The sequence below is a fragment of the Ovis canadensis genome, chromosome 15 (assembly GCF_042477335.2).
Source record: "Ovis canadensis isolate MfBH-ARS-UI-01 breed Bighorn chromosome 15, ARS-UI_OviCan_v2, whole genome shotgun sequence".
Taxonomy (NCBI): domain Eukaryota; kingdom Metazoa; phylum Chordata; class Mammalia; order Artiodactyla; family Bovidae; genus Ovis; species Ovis canadensis.
In genome coordinates this window covers 39,112,436-39,134,508 of record NC_091259.1, presented here as the reverse complement: position 1 = coordinate 39,134,508, position 22,073 = coordinate 39,112,436, and the positions used below count along the sequence as shown (strand labels likewise).

The 22,073-nt window shown below is 48.2% G+C and overlaps 1 protein-coding gene across 2 annotated transcripts in view; it reads right to left on the bottom strand.

Annotated features, from left to right (window-relative positions):
* GRIK4 (glutamate ionotropic receptor kainate type subunit 4) overlaps window positions 1-22,073 on the bottom strand; it is a 401,597-nt gene that overhangs the window by 339,993 nt on the left and 39,531 nt on the right. For both annotated transcript variants that reach the window (XM_069555411.1, XM_069555412.1), the window contains exon 2: window positions 5,965-6,096. In XM_069555411.1, the coding sequence (XP_069411512.1) occupies window positions 5,965-6,046 (82 nt within the window). In that variant the 5' untranslated portion in view covers window positions 6,047-6,096. The remainder of the gene's footprint in view (window positions 1-5,964; window positions 6,097-22,073) is intronic.

The following is a 22,073-nucleotide window of genomic DNA, read 5'->3' as shown; positions in this document are numbered from 1 at the left end:
CCTTTCTAACCAAGCCTCCTTCACCCCTCTGAAGAGGCAGAGGCGGCAGGGATGGCAGGAAGGAGGAGAGACAGCCCCGAGCAAGCATGCATGCGGGCAGATGCTCTAATAGTTGCTCTCCTAAATACATATTTTGTACACTTACAGTTAAATAAAATTGGTTGACATTTTTGAGCACTGACCAACATCTGGGAGAAGAGAGATTAAAAAACTGACAGGTCAGTTCAAGATTCAAAACTCATAGTTAGATAATTCATCTAGCAGTTCCTAAGCACCTTTCATGGGCCAGGCACTGTGCTAGACTCAGGAACACAGACATAATAACAAAGACCCTGATCCCCTAAGGTGGTTATTAGAGGAGGGATGTGTGTCCCAGAAAGCTTTGTCCATGGATTCTCTCTCTAGATGACAGGTGAAGGAGAAAGGCATCAATTTCTATTTGTCCCTAATGTGAAAGACCAACTGATTGCTTATATGGGTGACTCAACTGGGAAAAGAGATGAAGAGTGACACGCTGATCAAAATTTCATAAATCAAATCACGTGATCACATCACACATTATGCAGGGAAGCCCACTACTCAAAAAGCCCCATGGTATGTCCTCTGCAAGGAACAGCATTCCACTGGTATATCTGGATCTTGGTGAGGTCGCTAAGAGTCGGATATGCTTCACTTTCATGCTTCACGACTTCGCTTTCACTTTTCACTTTCATGCATTGGAGAAGGCAATGGCACCCCACTCCAGTGTTCTTGCCTGGAGAATCCCAGGGACAGGGGAGCCTGGTAGGCTGTAGTCCATGGGGTCGCTAGGAGTCGGACACAACTAAGCGACTTCACTTTCACTTTTCACTTTCATGCACTGGAGAAGGAAATGGCAACCCACTCCAGTGTTCTTGCCTGGAGAATCCCAGGGACAGGGGAGCCTGGTGGGCTGCTGTCTATGGGGTCTCACAGAGTTGGACACGACTGAAGCGACTTAGTAGCAGCAGCAGCAGCAGCAGCAGAAGTGTCCAATATATTTAACACACAGCAGAACAGGGTAAGAAAACTGGTGTGTTTTATTCCCCCCGCTTACCTCCCCCAATTCTCTTATTATCTTCATCTTCATAACATTTGAATGTTCTATGTTAAACATTCTCTCTGCAGGACTTGGAGCTCATTGAGGGAAACCAACTCAGTGAAAAATGGGAGTTGTAAAGTGCTTGGGGTCCTAGTAAGACAGAGTGTCGAATAAATACAAGCTCTTGCTGCTTTACCTCGCAGGGAAACCTTAAACAAGAGATTCACCGCTACAATAACCTGCTGATGTCTAGAGCCACCCACACTGAGCAGAACTCTGCACCACCCTGATCGAGCCTCTCAGATCCCCAGGCCTCAGTTTCCTCATCTGTCTGATGGACTTTGTCTGGGTCCTTAGGAAATTATTTAGGAGTTAAAAACAAAACAAGAGTGAGAGCCTATAAAAGCACTAATGATTCCATCTTTCAATCCCTTTACCAGATAGAACACAATATATTTCATGTGACTGCTGTGATAATGGAATATCCCAAATGTCTCCAGGGCTGTAGAGCTGCAGTAGAGCAAAGCAGAAAGAGAAGCTTTGGAGACAGACAGGTTTGAATTTCAGTCTCTGTGTGACCTTAGACAAGTTATTTAAGCTCCCTGAGCCTCTGTTTCTTCATCTATAACATTGGATCATTAATTCTGGCGTGAAGATTGCCTGAAATATGTGAAACACCCAGCACAGTACCTGCAAGAAAGTGAGGTCTTTCCAAGTGGGAATTATTATGGGGATTATTATTATTTAGCACCATATCCTCAGTCCTTGGCACACAGCAATCAATAAATGCTTGTTGAGTGGACTCATGAATGAATGGGTGAATCCCTGTTTTTACCATTACAGCAAACACTTGCCTTAGAACTCAATCAGGACCTCAGTCCATTCCTCCTCTCTCTTTTAAGTAAGACAGATAGATGGACGTTTTCTCTCTCTTCTCTTTCTGCTTTTTCTTCTCCTTCCTCCAATAAGTCTACCTCTTTAAGCACAGGGAAAAGCTGACTCATTGGAAAAGACCCTGATGCTGGGAAAGATTGAGGGCAAGAGGAGAAGGGGATGACGGAGGATGAGATGGCTGGATGGCATCACTGATTCAATGGACATGAGTTTGAGCAAGCTCGGGGAGATAATGAAAGACAGGGAAGCCTGGAGGGCTGCAGTTCATGGGGTCGTGAAGAGCTGGACATGACTTAGCGACTGAACAACAACCAAGACTGGAAGAAACTTTAAAACAATGATGCGGAGCATGTTCTGAGGGAACCGCGTCTTGCAAGGATCACAGACCCATCCCCCCGCTTCACTGAGCTTGTGTGACGCACTTGCATACATCAAGTGTGAGGGCCCGTGTCATGTGGTCCATCTCCCTTGGAAGCCAAGCTGGTGGGAAAATGCCATAACAATCAGAGCACAAACCAGTGAATGATGGAACAGGGGAATGGGAGAATGGCTGGGCAAAGACGGCCTGACCCTAGGAAGGACAGGAAAATGTTGGGAGAGAAGTCTGAGGAGGAAGGGCTCTGTGATATTGGTGATGCAAAAGGGGGAGAAGGAGGAGGGGAGGGGAGAGGAGGAGCTGGAGAAGTTGCTTTTTTTTTTCCCCAGGCAGACAGAATGGAATGCAAGGAAGAGCTCTTCAGGCCCAGAAGAGGAATGAGAAAAGCCCAGAGTAAACCTCCCTAGTATATGGCATATTCACTTAACAGTGAGTAGTCGTGTGGCTAAAATAAGTGACCGGGGAAGGAGTAATAGATGGCTAGCGGGAAAGCCTCACATTCATTCAGCTGACAAATACTGAGTTCCTAATGAGTTTGGGGGCAAGATTTGCTAATATCAGAAACAGGATGGGAGGAAACCGTAAGAGACAAGGACCTCCACCTGCTGTTGAAGGTGACTCTGCTTCCCCAGTGGCTTAGGGAGCCCACTGGTGGGCAATGGAGGGGGCACTGCAAGAGGAGTCAGGAGACCAGGCCCTAGGACTGGCTGCCACCAGCCCCGCCCCCGTGACCCCTGTGACCTTGGCCAAACCTCCACCCCTGTGGGTCTCCCTCCCCATCTGCGAAATGAGCAGTTGGAAAATGGGATCCGCAGAATCCTTTGTGGCTTTAAGATATAACGATGATCCCTTTAAGTAATGGAGGGCTCTAGAGATGGGGAGGGGAGGTCTTCTCAGGGCATTTATTAACTTGTGGCTCCCACAGTCATCACTCAGAGGACCCAGAGGGACAGAAGCAAAATCAAAAGACATTTCCAGAAGATAGATGACTGAAGCGGGCTGACAGATGTGTGAGAGTTTGGGGAATTTATGCGGGCAGCTTCACCATCATAAATAAAATCCCTTTCTCTTACCCAAAACCTCATTGGGTGGAGGGGGGTAAACACTGGACCCCGTAATAGACAATTTGGCTGTATCTCCCGCCCCATGCCTCACTTGAATGAAAAACAGCAGTCCCAAGGCAGGGTAATGGGCTCGGCGCCTCTTTACAAGCATCCATATTGTCACCAGCCGTCAAGCGGGGCTGGAGATGGAGCAGGCGGGACCATTTATCTCCGAGATCCCTGGTCCCTTCATGCAGTCTCGCTCTCACAGCCATCTACATTGAGGCTGGGGGTTTGGGAGGAACTCCAGAAGAATCAAATGTGGGGAGAGTGACCCCTGGGAAAGGGGAAGGAGCAGCAGCCCCTCCCTTTTCCAAGAGGCTCTGGAGGCCTTGGGGGACCCGGCGCCATCAGCGCTGGTCCAGCCCATTGGTGCGGAAGGCTGCCTGCTGCTCAGCTACTTGCGTTTTCCTGACCTACTTCTCTCCTCATCCCTGCCCTACTCCAGATCCCCTCCGGAGTCCGAGCAATTAGCACCTTTTCATCCATAAAGCTCCCGGCTCCCAGGATAACCAAGGAGACAGCCAAACAAGCCCGGGCATTGCTGTTTTGGTTTTTCTTTACTTTTCTCTCTCTTTGTTGACTTCACTCAGCTTCCTGGACTCTGCAGGAGATCAGGCTCGGTCTGACCTTGTCCACCAGCAGGGCCCCTGGCTGGAAATCAGCTGGATGTGGCCTGGCATGAACCACAACCAGCACCAGCAGAGCTGACGGAACTGGACAAGCATCGTTCCAAGTGTGGGGATGGGAGCAGGGGTTCCTTGGAAGCCCTCCCCTGTCGCACAGCAGGCCAGACAGGGATCTGTCAGCTTCACTTTCCGCTTTCCCTCCGAGGGAACAAGTGTCAGGAGAGCCGAGGCCACGAGGCGCTACTGATTCCGTCTCAGTCTCTTTCCGCTTCCCATTAGCGACAAATGGAAATTGATGGGTTACCGCTTCATCCACTCATTTAGAGGAGAAGAAAACCTCACAGCAAATGCTGAATAACTGGAGGCATCTTATAAATTAAGCATCTTAAGGATATGAACCGTTTTGCATTGCTGCTAAGCAGAATTAAATTAGGTTTTGAAGTTTCAGTAGAAGTGAATGGGGAAGAGGGAGGAAAGGGTTTGTTTTTAATTCCTTTTTTTAAGTGTGCAGGGTGGTGAGCCAAGGGCAGGATGAGGGGAAGGACTGAGTCACTGGTCCTCATTTCTGATTCCAATTAAGTGTCTCTGGCATATCCATGGAGAAATATGTCTGTGTGCCCACGACACAGCACGGAGCAACTTGGGGGCCTCCTACTTAGGCTCTGACCTGTGATGCCTGGCCTGGCCAGGGCCTCCTGACCACCCATCACCACCATCATGCCAACCTCTGGGACCTTAGAACCAGTTCTAACTGCACTAGAGGAGTTCAGGAGCTTTAGGCCAAGTGCCCCTGGGATTCTATATCATAGTCTTCATTCTAAAACAGCCTCTAACCCTTTCAGGTTCAAGTTTAGGATCTCAGATCCTGCCTTGTGCATAGCATCCACTTTTGCCATCCCCAGCCCAGTCTAGGCAGAAAGGCCTCGGGTGGGCACCTGCCTAGACAACCTACCTGGTGTTTAGGTGCTTCTACGGCTGTTGCCTGGCCTTGCCCAGGGGTCCTGCTGTTGGACTGGTCTTCTTGTGACCAACACACCTGCCTGGATTCCTCACTTCTGTGCCCCAACTACCTGTCCACACTGACTCTCTTGCCCATATACAAGTACACAACCCAGTCCCCAACATCCCTCATCTGTCCCAGGCCATCAGCTGACCACACAGTGTCTGCTGGACTGGCCTATCTGCCTCTGCAGCTGGAGCCGTGTTCCCAATGCCCGGATCACCAGTGCCCCACTGCTTAACAGCAACGCCTGCAGGTAAGCAGCTTTGCTCAGTCTTGAAGGTGTTGAGGGGTAGGGGAGGCAGTTGATTTTTCAGGCATTTCTGAACCCTGGAAAGAGCCCAAGCCTTCTGCCAGGCACAGGGGTGCTGACGGGCCATCAATAGCAGTGCCTGCCTACAGCTAGAAAGAGCACCCCCATGGCAGCAAGAACAAGGGACAGAGCTGGTGGACATATGTCTCTGAAGTGGCACGTTCTTCCTTCCCAGAACCAGGCTAGGGCAAGCAGACACCAAGGCCCAGCCAAGCAGCCAAGTCAGGGGCACCAAGAACACTTCATCTGAACACAGCCTCCAGGAAGACTTCTGGGATTGATCAGAGGACAGAAGAGATGAGCTGTGTTCTGCTCTCTAGCCCTGGATTTGGAAGCCCCCCAGCCATTCCCATCCTGAGTCCATCACAGGCTGCAAGAGAGACTTATCAGAATCTTTAGTTTCAACACAAGAGGCAGCTTAAGCAGATCATAGCTGTGGGCCTGTCGGCTGTCCCACCACTGCCACCCCTGCCCCAGCCAAATTCAGGAGGGCAGTGCAGGGTCAGATGTGCCCGGCAGACACCTGGGTGCAGGAGGGGCATCACCCAGGGCTGAACTGCCCCCAGGGTGCCACAAGGGCAGCGCTTACCAATCCTCAGGGAGTGTGGACTGCAGGCGACCATCACGAGCCACGTGGGAAGCAGCACCAAAGGCGCCCAGACGCGGGGCATCTTCTATGAATCCTCATGGAGCCCTCCGCTGGTCTGGGCATGACATAACTCTGCGGGGGAGGGGGAGAAGTGCGTGAGTCCCCGTGCTGGGAGCCACCCTCCAGCACAGCGGCCTCCCCTAGTGGACAGCCTCAGTGAGGAGGACCGACACTCCCTCCCCAAACCCCTGCACCTGCGGGGGAGCTCCAGGCCGGCTACAGGCCTTTGCCTTCCCCACTCTGCCCAGGCTCACAGAAGCCTCAGGTTCAAAAGCCATCCTCCACCTTCACCCCCATCAAATCAGGGGCAGGCAGTGTGACTGTGGCCAAATGATTCATAGAAAAAAGTGAGGTCGCTCAGTCACATCTGACACTGTGTGACCCCATAGATGGCTGCCCACCAAGCTCCTCTGTCCACAGGATTCTCTAGGCAAGAATACTGGAGTGGGTTGTCGTTTCCTTCTCCAATATAGGCAAAAGACTAGAACAAACATTTCACTAACAACTATATCCAAAAGTTTTGGAGCACACTTGGAAAAGTGCTAGGGAAAATGCAATTATAAATCTCAATACGTTATCACTATACACGCACCCGGACTTCCCTGGTGGCTCAGCAGTAAAGAATCTGCCTGCAGTGCAGGAGATGCGGGCTTATCCCTGAGTTGAGAAAATCCCCTGGAGAAGGAAATGACCACCCACTCCAGTATTCTCATTTGGGAAATCCTATGGATAGAGGAGCCTGGCAGGATTAGTCCATGGGGTCACAAAAAAGTCGGACGCGATTTAGTGACTAAACAACAACAACATACACTCACCAGAATGCCTTAGGAAAATGATACTACAAAGTGTTGGCAAAGATGTGGAGCACCTGGAACTCTCCTACAGTGTCACTGGGAATGTAGCTTGACGTAGCTGTTGTGGAAAACTGGTCTATTAGAACTTTGTGTGTGTGTGTTAGTCACTCAGTCATGCCTGACTCTTTGCAACCCCACGGACTGTAGCCCACCAGGCTTCTCTGTCCATGGAATTCTCCAGGCAAGAATACTGGAGTGGATTGCCACTCCCTTCTCCAGAGGAACTTCCCAAGCCAGGAATTGAACCCTGGTCTCCTGCATGGCAGGCAGATTCTTTACCGTTTGAGCTACAGGGGTCCCCGCAACTCCACCATAGGTATTTCTAATAGAAATGTGTGATACACTCATCAGACACATACTAGAATGTTCACAGTGGCACTCTTTGGATCTCCCTAAACTGGAAACTACCCAGATGTCCAGCAGCAGGATGGAGGAATGTAGTGTCCAGTCACACAAGGGAATACAGCTTGGAAATGAAGATGAACAGTCAACAACTCCATGCACCTACGTGATGAATCTCATAGACATAAGGTTGACTAGAAGAAACCAGGTACAAAAGCATTTACCACATGATTCTATCTAAAAGCAGACAAAACCACCATGTGCTATAAGAAGTCCAGTTAGTGATGACCCCTGCAGGAGGGCAGTGACCAAAAAGCACCACAGGGGTTCTTCTGAGGATGCTGGTGATGTCCTGTTTCTTATTCCAGATGCTAAGCAAAGTGTGCTCAGTTTGTGAAATCAGTCGAGCTGTATATATACCGATGATAATGTTCACTTTTCCGTATGTGTGTATGTGTGTTACACTTGGTAAAGGTTTTGTTTTATGACATCCCCTCTTCCCACAGCAGCTCATGTTGCAGCCTGACCCAGCACCTTGCACCTTCTTGCACACAACTCCGCCCCTCTGCCTGGAGTGTGCTCCTCTCCCCACACCTTGCCAGGTGCCAGAATCGGGTGCCTCTCTACCCACTCCTAGCAGCCCCTAGTGGCTCTGATGGCAACGTGTTTTCCTCTGTTGCCCGTGTCTCTCCAGGCTCAAGTGTGGGCTTCTCCAGGGCTAGACCACTCCCAGTTTTACTGCTATATCCCTTGAGGCTACTTATACCAACAGGTGCACAGGACATATTTGTTCAATAGAAGGAAGGTCTCAAGCCACTGCCTGATATAAGGAGACAGAGGGAAATAAAGGATAAAGATTGGAGCAAAGACAACTTTGCTGTTGGCAAATCAGGCTCAGAATCTTTGTCTCTTAGTTCACTGGTGCTGGGACTTCCCTGGTGCTCTATTGGCTAAGGTTCTGCGCTCATAATGCAGGGGGCCCTAGATGGACCATAAAGAAGACTGAGTGCTTTTGAACTGTGGTGCTGGAGAAGACTCTTGAGAGTCCCTTGGATGGCAAGGAGATCAAACCAGTCCATCCTAAAGGAAATCAATCTTAAATATTCATTGGAAGGACTGATGCTGAAGCTGAAGTTCCAATACTTTGGCCACCTGATGCGAAGAGCTGACTCATTAGAAAAGACCCTGATGCTGGGAAAAATTGAAGGCAGGAGGAGAAGGGGACGACAGAAGATGAGATGTTTGGATGGCATCACCAACTCAATGGACATGAGTTTGAGCAAGCTCTGGGAGACGTGAAGGACAAGGAATCCTGGCGTGCTGCAGTCCATGGGGTCACAAAGAGTTGGACACAACTGAGTGACTGAACAACAAATGCAGGGGCCTCGGGTTCAATTCCTGGCCAGGGAACTAGATTCCACATGACACAGCTAAGACCAAATAATGATGCAGCCCAATAAATAAATTTAATTAAATATTAATTCATGGGTGTTAGTGCAGGAAGAGATGAAAGCAACCATGATCTCAAGGGAAGCTTGGCATTCTTACTCATTGTGGGTAAGGTTGACTATTGAGTGACTGTCTCCCCATTAGAATTCAAGCTCAGTGGAGGTGGGGCTGGAACAGAAATCCTGTTTCTCTGTCATCTCAGGGCCCAGAACTGTGCCTGGCATATATTACAGCCTCAATAAATTCGCATTGAGTGGAAAATGAATAGGCTGTCAAAGATGGAAGAACCGTAAAAATCTTGCTAGGCTATATAAAAGTAATACTAAATATAATCGTTTCTGTCAAATGCTTTCCATTTATGCCTGGTCAGCCCACTGCACAGTAATTACCATGCAGACCGCTAAATAGGTGTCAGATTAGCCTGTGTAAATTTTATTTGATGACAGAACTACACTCAATCCATGAAGGCCTGACGGCCATTATTCATGACCCCAAAGGCTGGCTGATCCTGGAGACCACATGTAAGGACAATGGCTCAGGTCCTCAGCTGCTCTTGGGCAAAGTGATGAGAAATAATCTCCCCCAAAACCTTACAGGAATAAAAAGCACCATCATGACCCAAGGGTTTGCAAAATTTTTCCATAATCTTTATCTTAATTAGTCACAAAACAAGTTCTGTTACTGACAAGGAAGCTGAGCTCAAGAAAGGTGCCTAGTTCAAGGTAACACAGCTGTTACTAGGGAAAGCCAGGGCTAAGCCAGGATTCAGACTCCGCTGGGTAGTCGTCTGTCACGTACCTGTTTGCGTATGAGAACAGATCATGAAGCTTCTGGATTCTTTATCCAAAAACACAAGGAAAGTTGAGGTCTTATTTTCAATTTATATGAATCTGGTCTTAGAACTTTATGGCATAGCCTTTACCAACTGAAAATATTTTCATAATTTAAGGATAAAATTTTTTTCTAGCAATAGAGCATCCAGCCCCTCTTCCCACTAACATCATCCCAAGGGAGTTCCACCTTCACCCACGAGTTATTACCACTGGCATGGTGTGGCTTCTAAATAAGAATCTCCAGCCCAGAACACCTGTACTGAGATGGCTGCTTCCTGAAATCTCCACCTGGACATCCAGCCCTCCAGACACACCTTGTCCTAAAGAGGAGGACTCCTCTCCACCAACCCCACCATCTGTTTCTCCTCCTACATTCTCCTTCTCAGGGGATGGCACCACGATCCACTAGTCACCCAAGCTAGAAAGCAGAGAGTCACTGTAGAGTTCTACTTCCCCACACCCCACATCGACTCAGTCACCAAGTCCCAATAGCTCCATCACTTTCTCTCCATCACCGTCAACCTGCTCCAGTCCAGACATCGACCAGCAACAGCCAGGACTCTGCAACAGCAGCCATCTCGGTCTCTCTCCCTCTGGTCTTTCCCTCTCTGTTGGGTCTCCAGTGAGTGGCCAGAAAAGTGAAATAAAAGTGTTATTCACTCAGTCGTGTCTGACTCTTTGTGACCCCATGAACTACAACCCGCCAAGCTCCTCAGTCCATGGAATTTTCCAGGCAAGAATACTGGAGTGGGTTGCTGTTCCCTTCTCCAGGGGATCTTCCTGACCAGGGATCAAACCCAGGTCTCCTGCATTGCAAATGGATTCTTTACCATCTGACCACCTGAATGAGCAGCCAGGAGTTCTTACCAAACCGCAAACTTGATGATGTTCACACCCCAGCCCCAAAGTCTACCACAGCTCTCTACTGCATCAAGAATCAAAGGCAAACTTAACTCCAGCAGATAAACCCTTCAAGATCTAGTTCCTCTTTCTTTCTTTTTGTTTTATATTTTTGACTGTGCTGGGTCTTCATTGCTTTGCAGGCTTTCTCTAGCTGTGGTGAGCAGATGCCACTCTCGAGTTGCGGTATGAGAGCTTCTCATTGCAGTGGCTTCTCTTGTTGCGGAGCACAGGCTCTAGGGTACGTGGGTTTCAGTAGTCGGGGCTCCCAGGCTCTAGAGCACAAGCTCAATAGTTATGGCACTCACGCTTAGTTGCTCCGTGGAATGTGGGATCTTCCCAGGCCAGAAATGGAACCGGAGTCTCCTGACTGGCTGAAGGATTCTTTACTACTGATCCTCCCGGGAAGCCCTGGTTCCTGTCTTCTTGCCTCTACCTCCAACTCCACGGCACCCAATCCTCAGCAGAGCGCAATCTCCGACTTGCCTCAGCACCCACCCTCTGCCCATGCACTGGCTGCAGTCTCCCCCCCTTATTGGCCTGAAAACTGTGTCTTCCAGGCTCACTGCATTACTTCCCCTCTGAGGCTTTCTGGGATCCCTTTCCCATCTGCTGCTACCACATCTGGAACATTCCTCGTTAGGACACATACTCTGCTCATGATGATGCCTCCTGTCTCCCCACAGAACTGTCAGCTATGATGCCGGGACCGTGGCCAGCACCAACACACTATCTGGCACACAGTAGGTGCTCTATTAGTATTGGCTGAATGAAATCAGTGAACAGATGGCATTAAAAGGCATTTTCTGAGTTTATACCAAGATGAAATAAATTCTCAGTCTGACTTGTATGTTTTATGTTTCGTACATTCACTGTAGTTAATACAATCTAAGCAGACAGAACGCTCTAGATCCAGGCATAGGATCATCATGTCGATATATGTTGAAAGGAGAAAAGTGAAAGTGAAAAGTTAGCCTCTCAGTCGTGTCTGACTCTTTGTGACCCCATGGACTGCTGCCCGCCAGGCTCCTCTATCCACGGGATTTTCCAGGCAAGAGTACTGAAAAGGGGAGGGAAACGTTTATTGCTCTTTACTTCTGTGGCTGGGGCGCGGACTGATAGTCACAGTTCTTACACAGGTTGAGACCTGCACTGCCATGTAGCAGCTGTACACCATGAGCAAGTGAGTTAACTACTCTAAACCTCAACTTGTTCATTCATAACATGGGAATGATAGAAACGTGTCTGTGTTCAGTCACTAAGTCGTATTTGACTCTTTACAACCCCATGGACTGTAGCCTGCCAGGCTCCCCCATTCATAGGATTTCCCAGGTGAGAACACTGGAGTGGGTTGTCATTTCCTTCTCCAGGGGATCTTCCCAACCCAGGGATGGAACCTGAGTCTCCTGCATGGGCAGGCGGATTATTTACCACTGAGCCACCAGGGAAGCCCAATGATAAAAGTTCCCTCACAGAATCATTAGGAGGAGTGATGCTAAGATGCTTATCCTGTACTGCTCAGAGTAATTAACTGTTCATGGCTATTATACTAACTCTATAAGATGATATTGCATACCCACTTCACAGATGTGGAAGCTGAGGCTCAAGGAGGATCAATCATTAACCCAAGGTCATGCAACTGAAGCAGTCGTGCTGAAGTTCAAATTCAAGACCATCTAACCCCATGCGACCACAGATCCCAGGCTCCTCGTTCACCTAGAGTTGAATACAAAGGCACTGGCAGAATTTAAGTCCAAAGCAGGCTGATACAAATATGACTTCTAATTTCTGAAGGGCTCTGATAGATCTTCCCCAGGCAATTTGAGAACGCTGTTCTTGACACCCTAGAGCACTCATGCCAACCCTAACAAGTGCACAGTTAGGGCCCAGCACGGAAGGAGGCCAGGTGTGATCTGCTGTGGTCCTTAAGGAGGGAACCTCCTGAGCAGCTCCACCCCTGGGAGCCTGTTTCCTCATTGGTAACATGGGGATATGAATGCCTACCTCATGGGGTGACAGGCACCAGGAGAGCAGGGAACACGTAAGAATTTTCCACCTGCATCCCCAGTGCCTAGGACAGGCTGGCCACAGTGTGAAAGTGTTAGACGCTCACTGGTTTCCAACTCTTTATGACCCCATGGACTGTCCCGCCAGGCTCCTCTCTCCATGGAATTCTCCAGGCAAGAATACTGGAGTGAGTTGCCATTTCCTCCTCCAGGGGATCTTCCCAACCCAAGGATTGAACCTGGGTCTCCTGCATTACAGGCTGATTCCTTACCATCTGAGCCACCAGGGAAGCCTCAAAAATATCTGTTGAAATTATGAAATAATTCAGTCAGGTTATAGACATGGAAAAGGCTCTGTGGGCGTGAATTATTTCCTAGTGAGTTACTTTCAGAGTCCTTGCCCAGAAAGAAAACGTAGTGTTCGGGTGCAGCTCCTCCACAGAGCACGCTCAGCTCTGCTCCAGCCCTCCAGCCCTCACCAGCACAGCACAGGAAGTGTCACCCCACACACTGATTGCACCCTGCCCCGGGAGCACTTGAGAGATGTGCTGTGGAATCAGACTGGCGGTTGAGGCTTCTGCGGTCTCATCTCTGCTTCAGCATTTACCTGCCCAGGATGTTTCCTGACCCAAACACCAGAAATCAGTTGCTGTTCAGTCACTCAGTCGTGTCCAACTCTTTGTGACCCCATGGACTGCAGCACATCAGGCTTCTCTGTCCTTCACCATATCCCAGAGTTTGCTCAAACTCATGTCCATTGAGTCAATGATGCCATCCAATCATCTCATTTTCTGCTCCCCCTCTTGCCCTCAATCTTTCCCAGCATCAGAGTCTTTTCCAGTGAGTTGGCTGGAAAAGGTGCATCAGGTAGCCATGCTATGGAGTTTCAGCTTCAGCACCAGCCCTTCCAATGAATATTCAGGACTGATTTCCTTTAGGGTGGACTGGTTGGATCTCCTTGCAGTCCAACAGACTCTCAAGAGTCTTCTCCAGCACCACAACTCAAAAGCATCAATTCTTCAGCACTCAGCATTCTTTATGGTCCAACTCTCCCATCCATAAATGACTATTGGAAAACCACAGCTTTGACTCTACAGAGCTTTGTCAGCAAAGTGATGTCTCTGCTTTTTAATACAATGATTAGAGGTCCCCACTTTTTTTCAAAGGGGGCACCTAATTTCCATTGTTTCAGCATCTCAAGACTGCTCTGCTTCCTCAAGGTAGAAAATCCTCTCCTGTCTCTTTCAGACCTCAATGTCTCTAATCCTTTCTCTGATGCTTGTATTTAATTTTTTAAAGATTTTTAATATTTATTTTTACTTATTCATTTTGGCTGTGCTGGGTCTTAGTTGTGGCATATGGGATCTAGTTCTCTGACCAGGGACGGAACCCAGGCCCCCTGCATTGGTAGCCAGAATCTTAGGCACTAGGCCACTGGGAAGCCCTGGTGCTTGTATTTTTGAATGAAGCTCCGTGAAAGCAGAGCCTTCTTCTTCACTGTTTTACCTTCAGCACCTAGAACAGCACCCAGTGCAATGCTGCTATAAATAAACATTAAGAAATGAGTGAATAAATGAATGGTTATTTAACTTGCATGTACTGATGCTCTCTCTCTGTTCCAGACTGTGCATTCCTGGAAGGCAGGGGAGCATCATCTCTCTGGCATGTATCTTCCCGACACGCTTGTTATGATGCTCATCCTGAATAGAAGCTCCACGAATGTGTGCTGACTCTCAACCCACACTGGTTAACAGGCACAGACAGACACTGCCCAACCACAGCTCCTCATGTTCCATGGTAAACGGTGTCTAGACTCCCTGACCCAGTTGTTCTAAATGACCTCTCCTCTCCTGACTTGTCAGCGGTCCCTCTGCTGGTCTCTCTCACCCCCATAAGTCTATTACACCATCAATCCTGATTTTCTGGGGTGAGTCCAAGAGGAGGCTTACAGCCACTAGAGAGTGTTTGGTGGTGGGAGGACAAAGAAAATCAGAGGGGCAGCCAGATTAACTACAGGTCTGCTCTCGACTCTGGGCAACAAGATCTTGATTACTCCTCATGATACTCCAGCCTCCCCAAGACAAATGGGCATGTGATTCTCTGCTTTTCTGACTCCTCCAACAGAGAGAAACTCCCAACAGCAGCTAGCAGCTTGGACGGGATGTGCAGGTAGTGGGGTGGCACCCCAGGCCATGTGGCCTCCTTGGGGAGTCACCCTCTGTGACCTGATAACATGGGCAGCATGTGTTAAGCATCCCATCTCCCCGGCAACAAGTAAGTGATGCTTGGATGCAGATCCTGTCCTGGGAGTCAGGGGCCTGGGTGTTCACTAGCTCTGAGCCTGTCTGAGCCTCAGTTTTCCATTTTGTAAAATAAGAGAATCAGACCAATGATCTCTAAGGTTCTTTTAAACTCTGAGATTCTGCAGTTCTAGGAACTGTACTTTATGAGAACAGGTAACATTTACTAAATATTTGCTTTCTGGACGTCCCTGGTGGTCCAGTGGTTAAGAATCCACCTGCCAATGCATGAGACACAGGTTTGAGCCTTGGTCCAGGAAGATCCCACAAGCTGTGGGGCAACTAAACTTGTGCACCTAGAACCCATGTTCCACCACAAGAGAAGCCACCACAATGAGAAGCCCATGCACAACATCGAAGACCCAGGGGAGCCAAAAATAAATAAATATGTATATGTAAGTACATTCGCTTTCTATGTGCAAAGTACTATTTAAGATTTAATACTCCTCAGAATTCTGTGAGGCAGACTTACTCATCCTCCCTCCAATCCCCAGCAGACAAGGAACCCAAAGGTGGAGGGGTCGAATGGGACTTGCCAAGGTCACTCAGCTTGTCAGTGGAAGAACCAGGCCTTGGTTCCAGCACCCCATTCTCATCTACTGCTCTCTATACCTGCCTCCTCTAGGTACCCCAGAATCTGGCACACAGTGGTACCTGAGGAAGTGTAAGAATGTGATGATAGTGATCATCACGATGTTAAAGAAGCCGAGAAATGCAAATAGATCTGGGCCCATTTGCACACTTTGCCAAATCAGGGGCAGGGGAAGCCAGCAACACAGAACTGAGTCTAGGAGTGTCCTTTGGCAAAACCATCAGCCCAGATGTCCTCAGCCTTTAGGATTTACTATCAGGAGACGCTGTCAGGAGTTTGTGATGAGTTACAATATAGCACACAAGCCAGGGAGGCTTGGCATCAGCTGGACCAGGTGTGACGCACCAGGATAAACTAAAGTGGAAGGACTGTTCTGCCTGGGCCTGACTTTAGGGGAGGCCATCCAGGGAGCAGGGCCCCTGGAGGTGTCTGCCAGCACTCAGGACACACGACTCCAGAAGCGGTTCCCAATTCTTGGGCACTAATGAGTGAGCTGGGGGGACCCCCAGTTTGTCTTCCCCTCCAAACCACTTCCCGTGTCTATTTCAGACCAAAGCATTCAATCAACCTCTAAACAAAGAGCTGACAACCCTGGTTTCCAGTCTCAGCTGTCACTTTGCTTCCTTAAGCTGGTTACTTAACCTCTAAGAGCTTCATTTCCACACCTATAAACCATGGGTGACGCGAGGCCTCCCTAGAAAAGCTGTTTCGAGAGATCTTAGGTGTGATGCAATCGGGGAATGTGAACTTCCTGTCCCTCCCTCATCCCCCCAAGGCACACTGGACCACAGCCACATCTTCTCCCAATGAGACGACCTCCCACGCCTCGTGCTAAGATTAATCCACAGCCCTCTCACCTCCAAAATGCTGCTCCAGGTCAGCCCCGCCTAGAACCTTTCCCTGAAGAGTCAGCCCTCCTTCTTCACTCAGACTCAGCCTGGCACAGGAGAAAACGCAGACACTGGAGGTGGAGAGCTGTGTGACCTCAGGCCCATCTCTTAACCTCTCAGGGCCTCCATTTCTTCTTCGGTGAAATGGGGAAACTACACTCCCACCATCTGCCCTTCGGAGTTGCTAAGAGACTCAAAGGAGATAATAGCTGGAGAAATACGTTGTAGGTGAGTGAAGTGCTTTCTAAAAAGAATTGGTGTTTGTTTTTCCTTTACACTAGACTGGCCAAAGCATGTGTGCTGAGTCGTTTCAGTTGTGTCTGACTCTTTGCAACCCTATGGACTGTATCTGGCTCCTCTGTCCATGGGATTTCTCAGGCAAGAATACTGGAGTGGGTTGCTGTGCCCTCCTCCAGGAGATCTTCCTGATCCAGGGATTGAACCAGCGTCACCTGCATCTCCTGCATTGGCAGGCAGGCTTTTTACCACTAGCACCACCTAGGAAGCCCAAGCATAAACTAGACTTAATACCACTACATGATTCATACTTCATGCATTCAACAAATATTTCTATTGAGTGCCTACTGGGTGGTTCAGTTCAGTTCAGTTCAGCCGCTCAGTTGTGTCCAACTCTTTGTGACCCCACAAGTCGCAGCATACCAGGCCTCCCTGTCCATCACCAACTCCCAGAGTTCACTCAGACTCACGTCCATCGAGTCAGTGATACCATCCAGCCATCTCATCCTCTGTCGTCCCCTTCTCCTCCTGCCCCCAATCCCTCCCAGCATCAGAGTCTTTTCCAGTGAGTCAACTCTTCGCATGAGGTGGCCAGAATACTGGAGTTTCAGCTTTAGCATCATTTCTTTCAAAGAAATCCCAGGGCTGATCTCCTTCAGAATGGACTGGTTGGATCTTCTTGCAGTCCAAGGGACTCTCAAGAGTCTTCTCCAGTAGGCAGTGTCTAATTCCTGCCGTGATGGAGCTTACAGTCTAGGGAGGAGATATTAATCCATATCTAGGTAACTAGATGCCATAATGACAGATGGTGAGGGGAAAATAGAGGCTACTACAGAGTGTTTGGTGGGGTCTTCATGTGGCCAGAGGATAAAATGTTTGACTTGAGTTGGCCAGGTTCTTTGAAGGGGACAGGGGTGAGTAGGGAGGCGAGGAGCCAGACAGAAGGAACAACACAGCAGAGGAGACCCAGAGGCGCTGGTGGAGCACTGTGCCATGAGTGCCGGAGATGGCAGGGAGCCCACGCGAGGCGCTGGTGGAGTGCTGGGCCACGGGTGTCAGAGATGGCAGGGAGCCCATGCTAGGCGCTGGTGGAGCGCTGTGCCACGGGTGTCACAGATGGCAGGGAGCCCACGCTAGGCGCTGGTGGAGCACTGCGCCACGGGCGTCACAGATGGCAGGGAGCCCACGCTAGGCGCTGGTGGAGCACTGCGCCATGGGTGTTGGAGATGGCAGGGAGCCCACACAGCTAGAAAGCTGGGAGCACCTTCTTTTTGAATCTGCTGTGTTTCTGTGAGTCCCTCTCATTAGGCATCCCCAGTCTCTCTCTGCTCCAAAGTGCAGGATAAGGCTCTGCATCCACAGCCAACTGCCCTCCTGAAACTCATACTGGACCAAGCATCCTTCACAGAAAAGGGAGGAGGCCACAGCATTTCAATCTCTTCTCTATGGCAAAGGAGGTGGTTAGAGGTGAGAAGATGGAGAATTAATCACCCACCAGTCAAGGTGAGCCGTGAGAGATGAGAAGAGGATCCCTGGGTCAGATGTGGAGGTCAAGGCTGGCTCTGGATGGTGAAAAATGTCCCTGGCATTTATCTGAAGCCACCAGGATGGGCCCTGGGGAGTCAAGCTCCTAGCAGAGACCATGTGAGTTGAGGCTTTGAAAGAAAATAACCCAGTGATGGAGCCATCTGTACACATTTAAAGCAGAGAGACCTTGCAAGAGCCTCCACAGAGGAATTGAGTAAGTGGGGAGAAAGATGGGGAGAGAAACTGCTGTAAAGGACAGCATCTGAATTACCTCCACGTAAACACAGCCCTCTCTCCCTTGCTCAGGTTCTTTCTGGGTGTTTGTGAGGAGAGGGGCTGCCCTGCAGAAGCCTAGGAGCAAGGCTGTGTGCACTGCAAACTTCCATAAAGAGATGTGGGAAGAGTTGGGCTCTGTAGCCTGGAGAAGACAAGGACAGGGGTGGGAGATGCATCTGAGTTTAACCATCTGCAGCCAGAGATGGGTTATTATAGACTCACGTATGATGGAAGACAATCTCCAGCTCCACTGAGGTCAAAGCCAGAGGACAGCGCTCTAACTGTTATCGATAAGGAAGCACTTCCTGACCTAAGAGTGGCTGGGTCACAGACGCAAGCTCCCTTCCCTTGGCCGGGTTCCATCTCACCCACATGGTCAGCTCATGTACACATCGGCCTTTTCAGCGTCTCAGACACTACTGGAAGAAAGTAAGGCCCTGTCTTCTTAAAGTCCCTGCCAGAGCAGGAGAGAAGGCAGCCATTCCAAGGTGCATGCATTCCTCCAGGAGGCCCAGGACTGGCCCCTTGCTCCCAGCACCCCTAAGGCTGGCGGGTGGTGGGAGGGTAGGCAGAAGTAAAGAAGATACAAAAGCTAGATATTGCACAAGAAAGGTCCACAGCAAAATAAGTGGCATGCCTGCGTGTTCAGTTCTGACCGACTCTTCACAAGCCCATGGGCTGCAACCCACCCAGCTCCCCTGTCCATGGAATTTTCCAGGCAAGAATACTGGAGTGGGTTGCCATTTCCTACTCTAGGGGATCTTCCTGCCCCCAGAATCAAACACACATCTCTTGTGCCTCCTGCATTGGCAGGCAGATTCTTTACCATTGTACCACCTGGGTGTCCCCTTCATTTGATTTATATGATTTATTTATTTATCTTAATATAAATTTATTTATTTTAATTGGAGGCTAATTACTTTACAATATTGTATTGGTTTTGCCATACATCAACATGAATCTGCCACAGGTGTACACGTGTTCCCTCCCCATCCTGAACCCCCCTCCCTCCTCCCTCCCCATATCATCCCTCTGGGTCATCCCAGTGCACCAGCCCCAAGCATCCTGTATCATGCATCGAACATAGACTGGCGATTCATTTCATATATGATATTTTCCATGTTTCAATGCCATTCTCCCAAATCATCCCACCCTCTCCCTCTCCCACAGAGTCGAAAAGACTGTTCTATACATCTGTGTCTCTTTTGCTGTCTCGCATACAGGGTTATCGTTACCATCTTTCTAAATTCCATATAAATGCGTTAGTACACTGTATTGGTGTTTTTCTTTCTGGCTTACTTCACTCTGTATAATAGGCTCCAGTTTCATCCACCTCATTGGAACTGATTCAAATGTGTTCTTTTTAATGGCTGAGTAATACTCCATTGTGTATATGTACCACTGCTTTCTTATCCATTCATCTGCTGATGGACATCTAGGTTGCTTCCATGTCCTGGCTATTATAAACAGTGCTGCGATGAACACTGGGGTACATGTCTCTTTCAATTCTGGTTTCCTCAGTGTGTATGCCCAGTAGTGGGATTGCTGGGTCATAAGGCAGTTCTATTTCCAGTTTTTTAAGGAATCTCCACACTGTTCTCCATCGTGGCTGTACTAGTCTGCATTCCCACCAACAGTGTAAGAGGGTTCCCTTTTCTCCACACCCTCTCCAGCATTTATTGCTTGTAGACTTTTGGATCGCAGCCATTCTGACTGGCATGAAACGGTACCTCATTGTGGGTTTGATTTGCATTTCTCTGCTAATGAGTGATGTTGAGCATCTTTTCATGTGTTTCTTAGCCATCTGTATGTCTTCTTTGGAGAAATGTCTGTTTAGTTCTTTGGCCCATTTTTTGATTGGGTCGTCTATTTTTCTGGAATTGAGCTGCAGGAGTTGCTTGTATATTTTTGAGATTAGTTCTTTGTCAGTTGCTTCATTTGCTATTATTTTCTCCCATTCTGAAGGCTGTCTTTTCACCTTGCTTATATTTTCCTTTGTTGTGATGAAGTTTTTAATTTTAATTAGGTCCCATTTGTTTATTTTTGCTTTTATTTCCAATATTCTGGGAAGTGAGTCATAGAGGATCCTGCTGTGATTTATGTCAGAGAGTGTTTTGCCTATGTTCTCCTCTAGGAGTTTTATAGTTTCTGGTCATACATTTAGATCTTTAATCCATTTTGAGTTTATTTTTGTGTATGGTGTTAGAAAGTGTTCTAGTTTCATTCTTTCACAAGTGGTTGACCAGTTTTCCCAGCTCCACTTGTTAAAGAGATTGTCTTTTCTCCATTGTATACTCTTGCCTCCTTTGTCAAAGATAAGGTGTCCATAGGTGTGTGGATTTATCTCTGGGCTTTCTATTTTGTTCCATTGATCTATATTTCTGTCTTTGTGCCAGTACCATACTGTCTTGATGACTGTGGCTTTGTAGTAGAGCCTGAAGTCAGACAGGTTGATTCATCCAGTTCCATTCTTTCTTCTCAAGATCACCCTTGTTATTTAACTTATATGCCAAGTACATCATGAGAAACACTGGACTGGAAGAAACACAAGCTGGAATCAAGATTGCTGGGAGAAATATCAATAACCTCAGATATGCAGATGACACCACCCTTATGGCAGAAAGTGAAGAGGAGCTAAAAACCCTCTTGATGAAAGTGAAAGAGGAGAGTGAAAAAGTTGGCTTAAAGCTCAACATTCAGGAAAAGAAGATCATGGCATCCGGTCCCATCACTTCATGGGAAATAGACAGGGAAACAGTGGAAACAGTGTCAGACTTTGTTTTTTGGGGGCTCTAAAATCACCACAGATGGTAACTGCAGCCATGAAATTAAAAGACTCTTACTCCTTGGAAGAAAAGTTATGACCAACCTAGATAGCATATTCAAAAGCAGGGACATTACTTTGCCAACTAAGGTCCGTCTAGTCAAGGCTATGGTTTTTCCAATGGTCATGTATGGATGTGAGAGTTGGACTGTGAAGAAGGCTGAGCGCTGAAGAATGGATGCTTTTGAACTGTGGTGTTGGAGAAGACTCTTGAGAGTCCCTTGGACTGCAAGAAGATCCAACCAGTCCATTCTGAAGGAGATCAACCCTGGGATTTCTTTGGAAGGAATGATGCTAAAGCTGAAACTCCAGTACTTTGGCCACCTCATGCGAAGAGTTGACTCATTGGAAAAGACTCTGATGCTGGGAGGGATTGAGGGCAGGAGGAGAAGGGGACGACCAAGGATGGGATGGCTGGATGGCATCACGGACTCGATGGACGTGAGTCTGAGTGAACTCCGGGAGATGGTGATGGACAGGGAGGCTTGGCGTGCTGCGATTCATGGGGTTGCAAAGAGTCGGACACGGCTGAGCAACTGAACTGAAACTGAACTGAACTGCTTTGGCTATTCAAGGATTTTCATATTTCCATACAAATTGTGAAATTATTTGTTTTAGCTCTGTGAAAAATACCGTTGGTAGCTTGATAGGGATTGCATTGAATCTATAGATTGCTTTGGGTAGTATACTCATTTTCACTATGTTGATTCTTCCAGTCCCTGAACATGGTATATTTCTCCATCTATTAGTGTCCTCTTTGATTTCTTTCACCAGTGTTTTATAGTTTTCTATATATAGGTCTTTAGTTTCTTTACGTAGATATATTCTTAAGTATTTTATTCTTTTCATTGCAATGGTGAATGGAATTGTTTCCTTAATTTCTCTTTCTATTTCTCATTATTAGTGTATAGGAATGCAAGGGATTCCTGTGTGTCGATTTTATATCCTGCAACTTTACTATATTCATTGATTAGTTCTAGTAATTTTCTGGTGGAGTCTTTAGGGTTTTCTATGTAGAG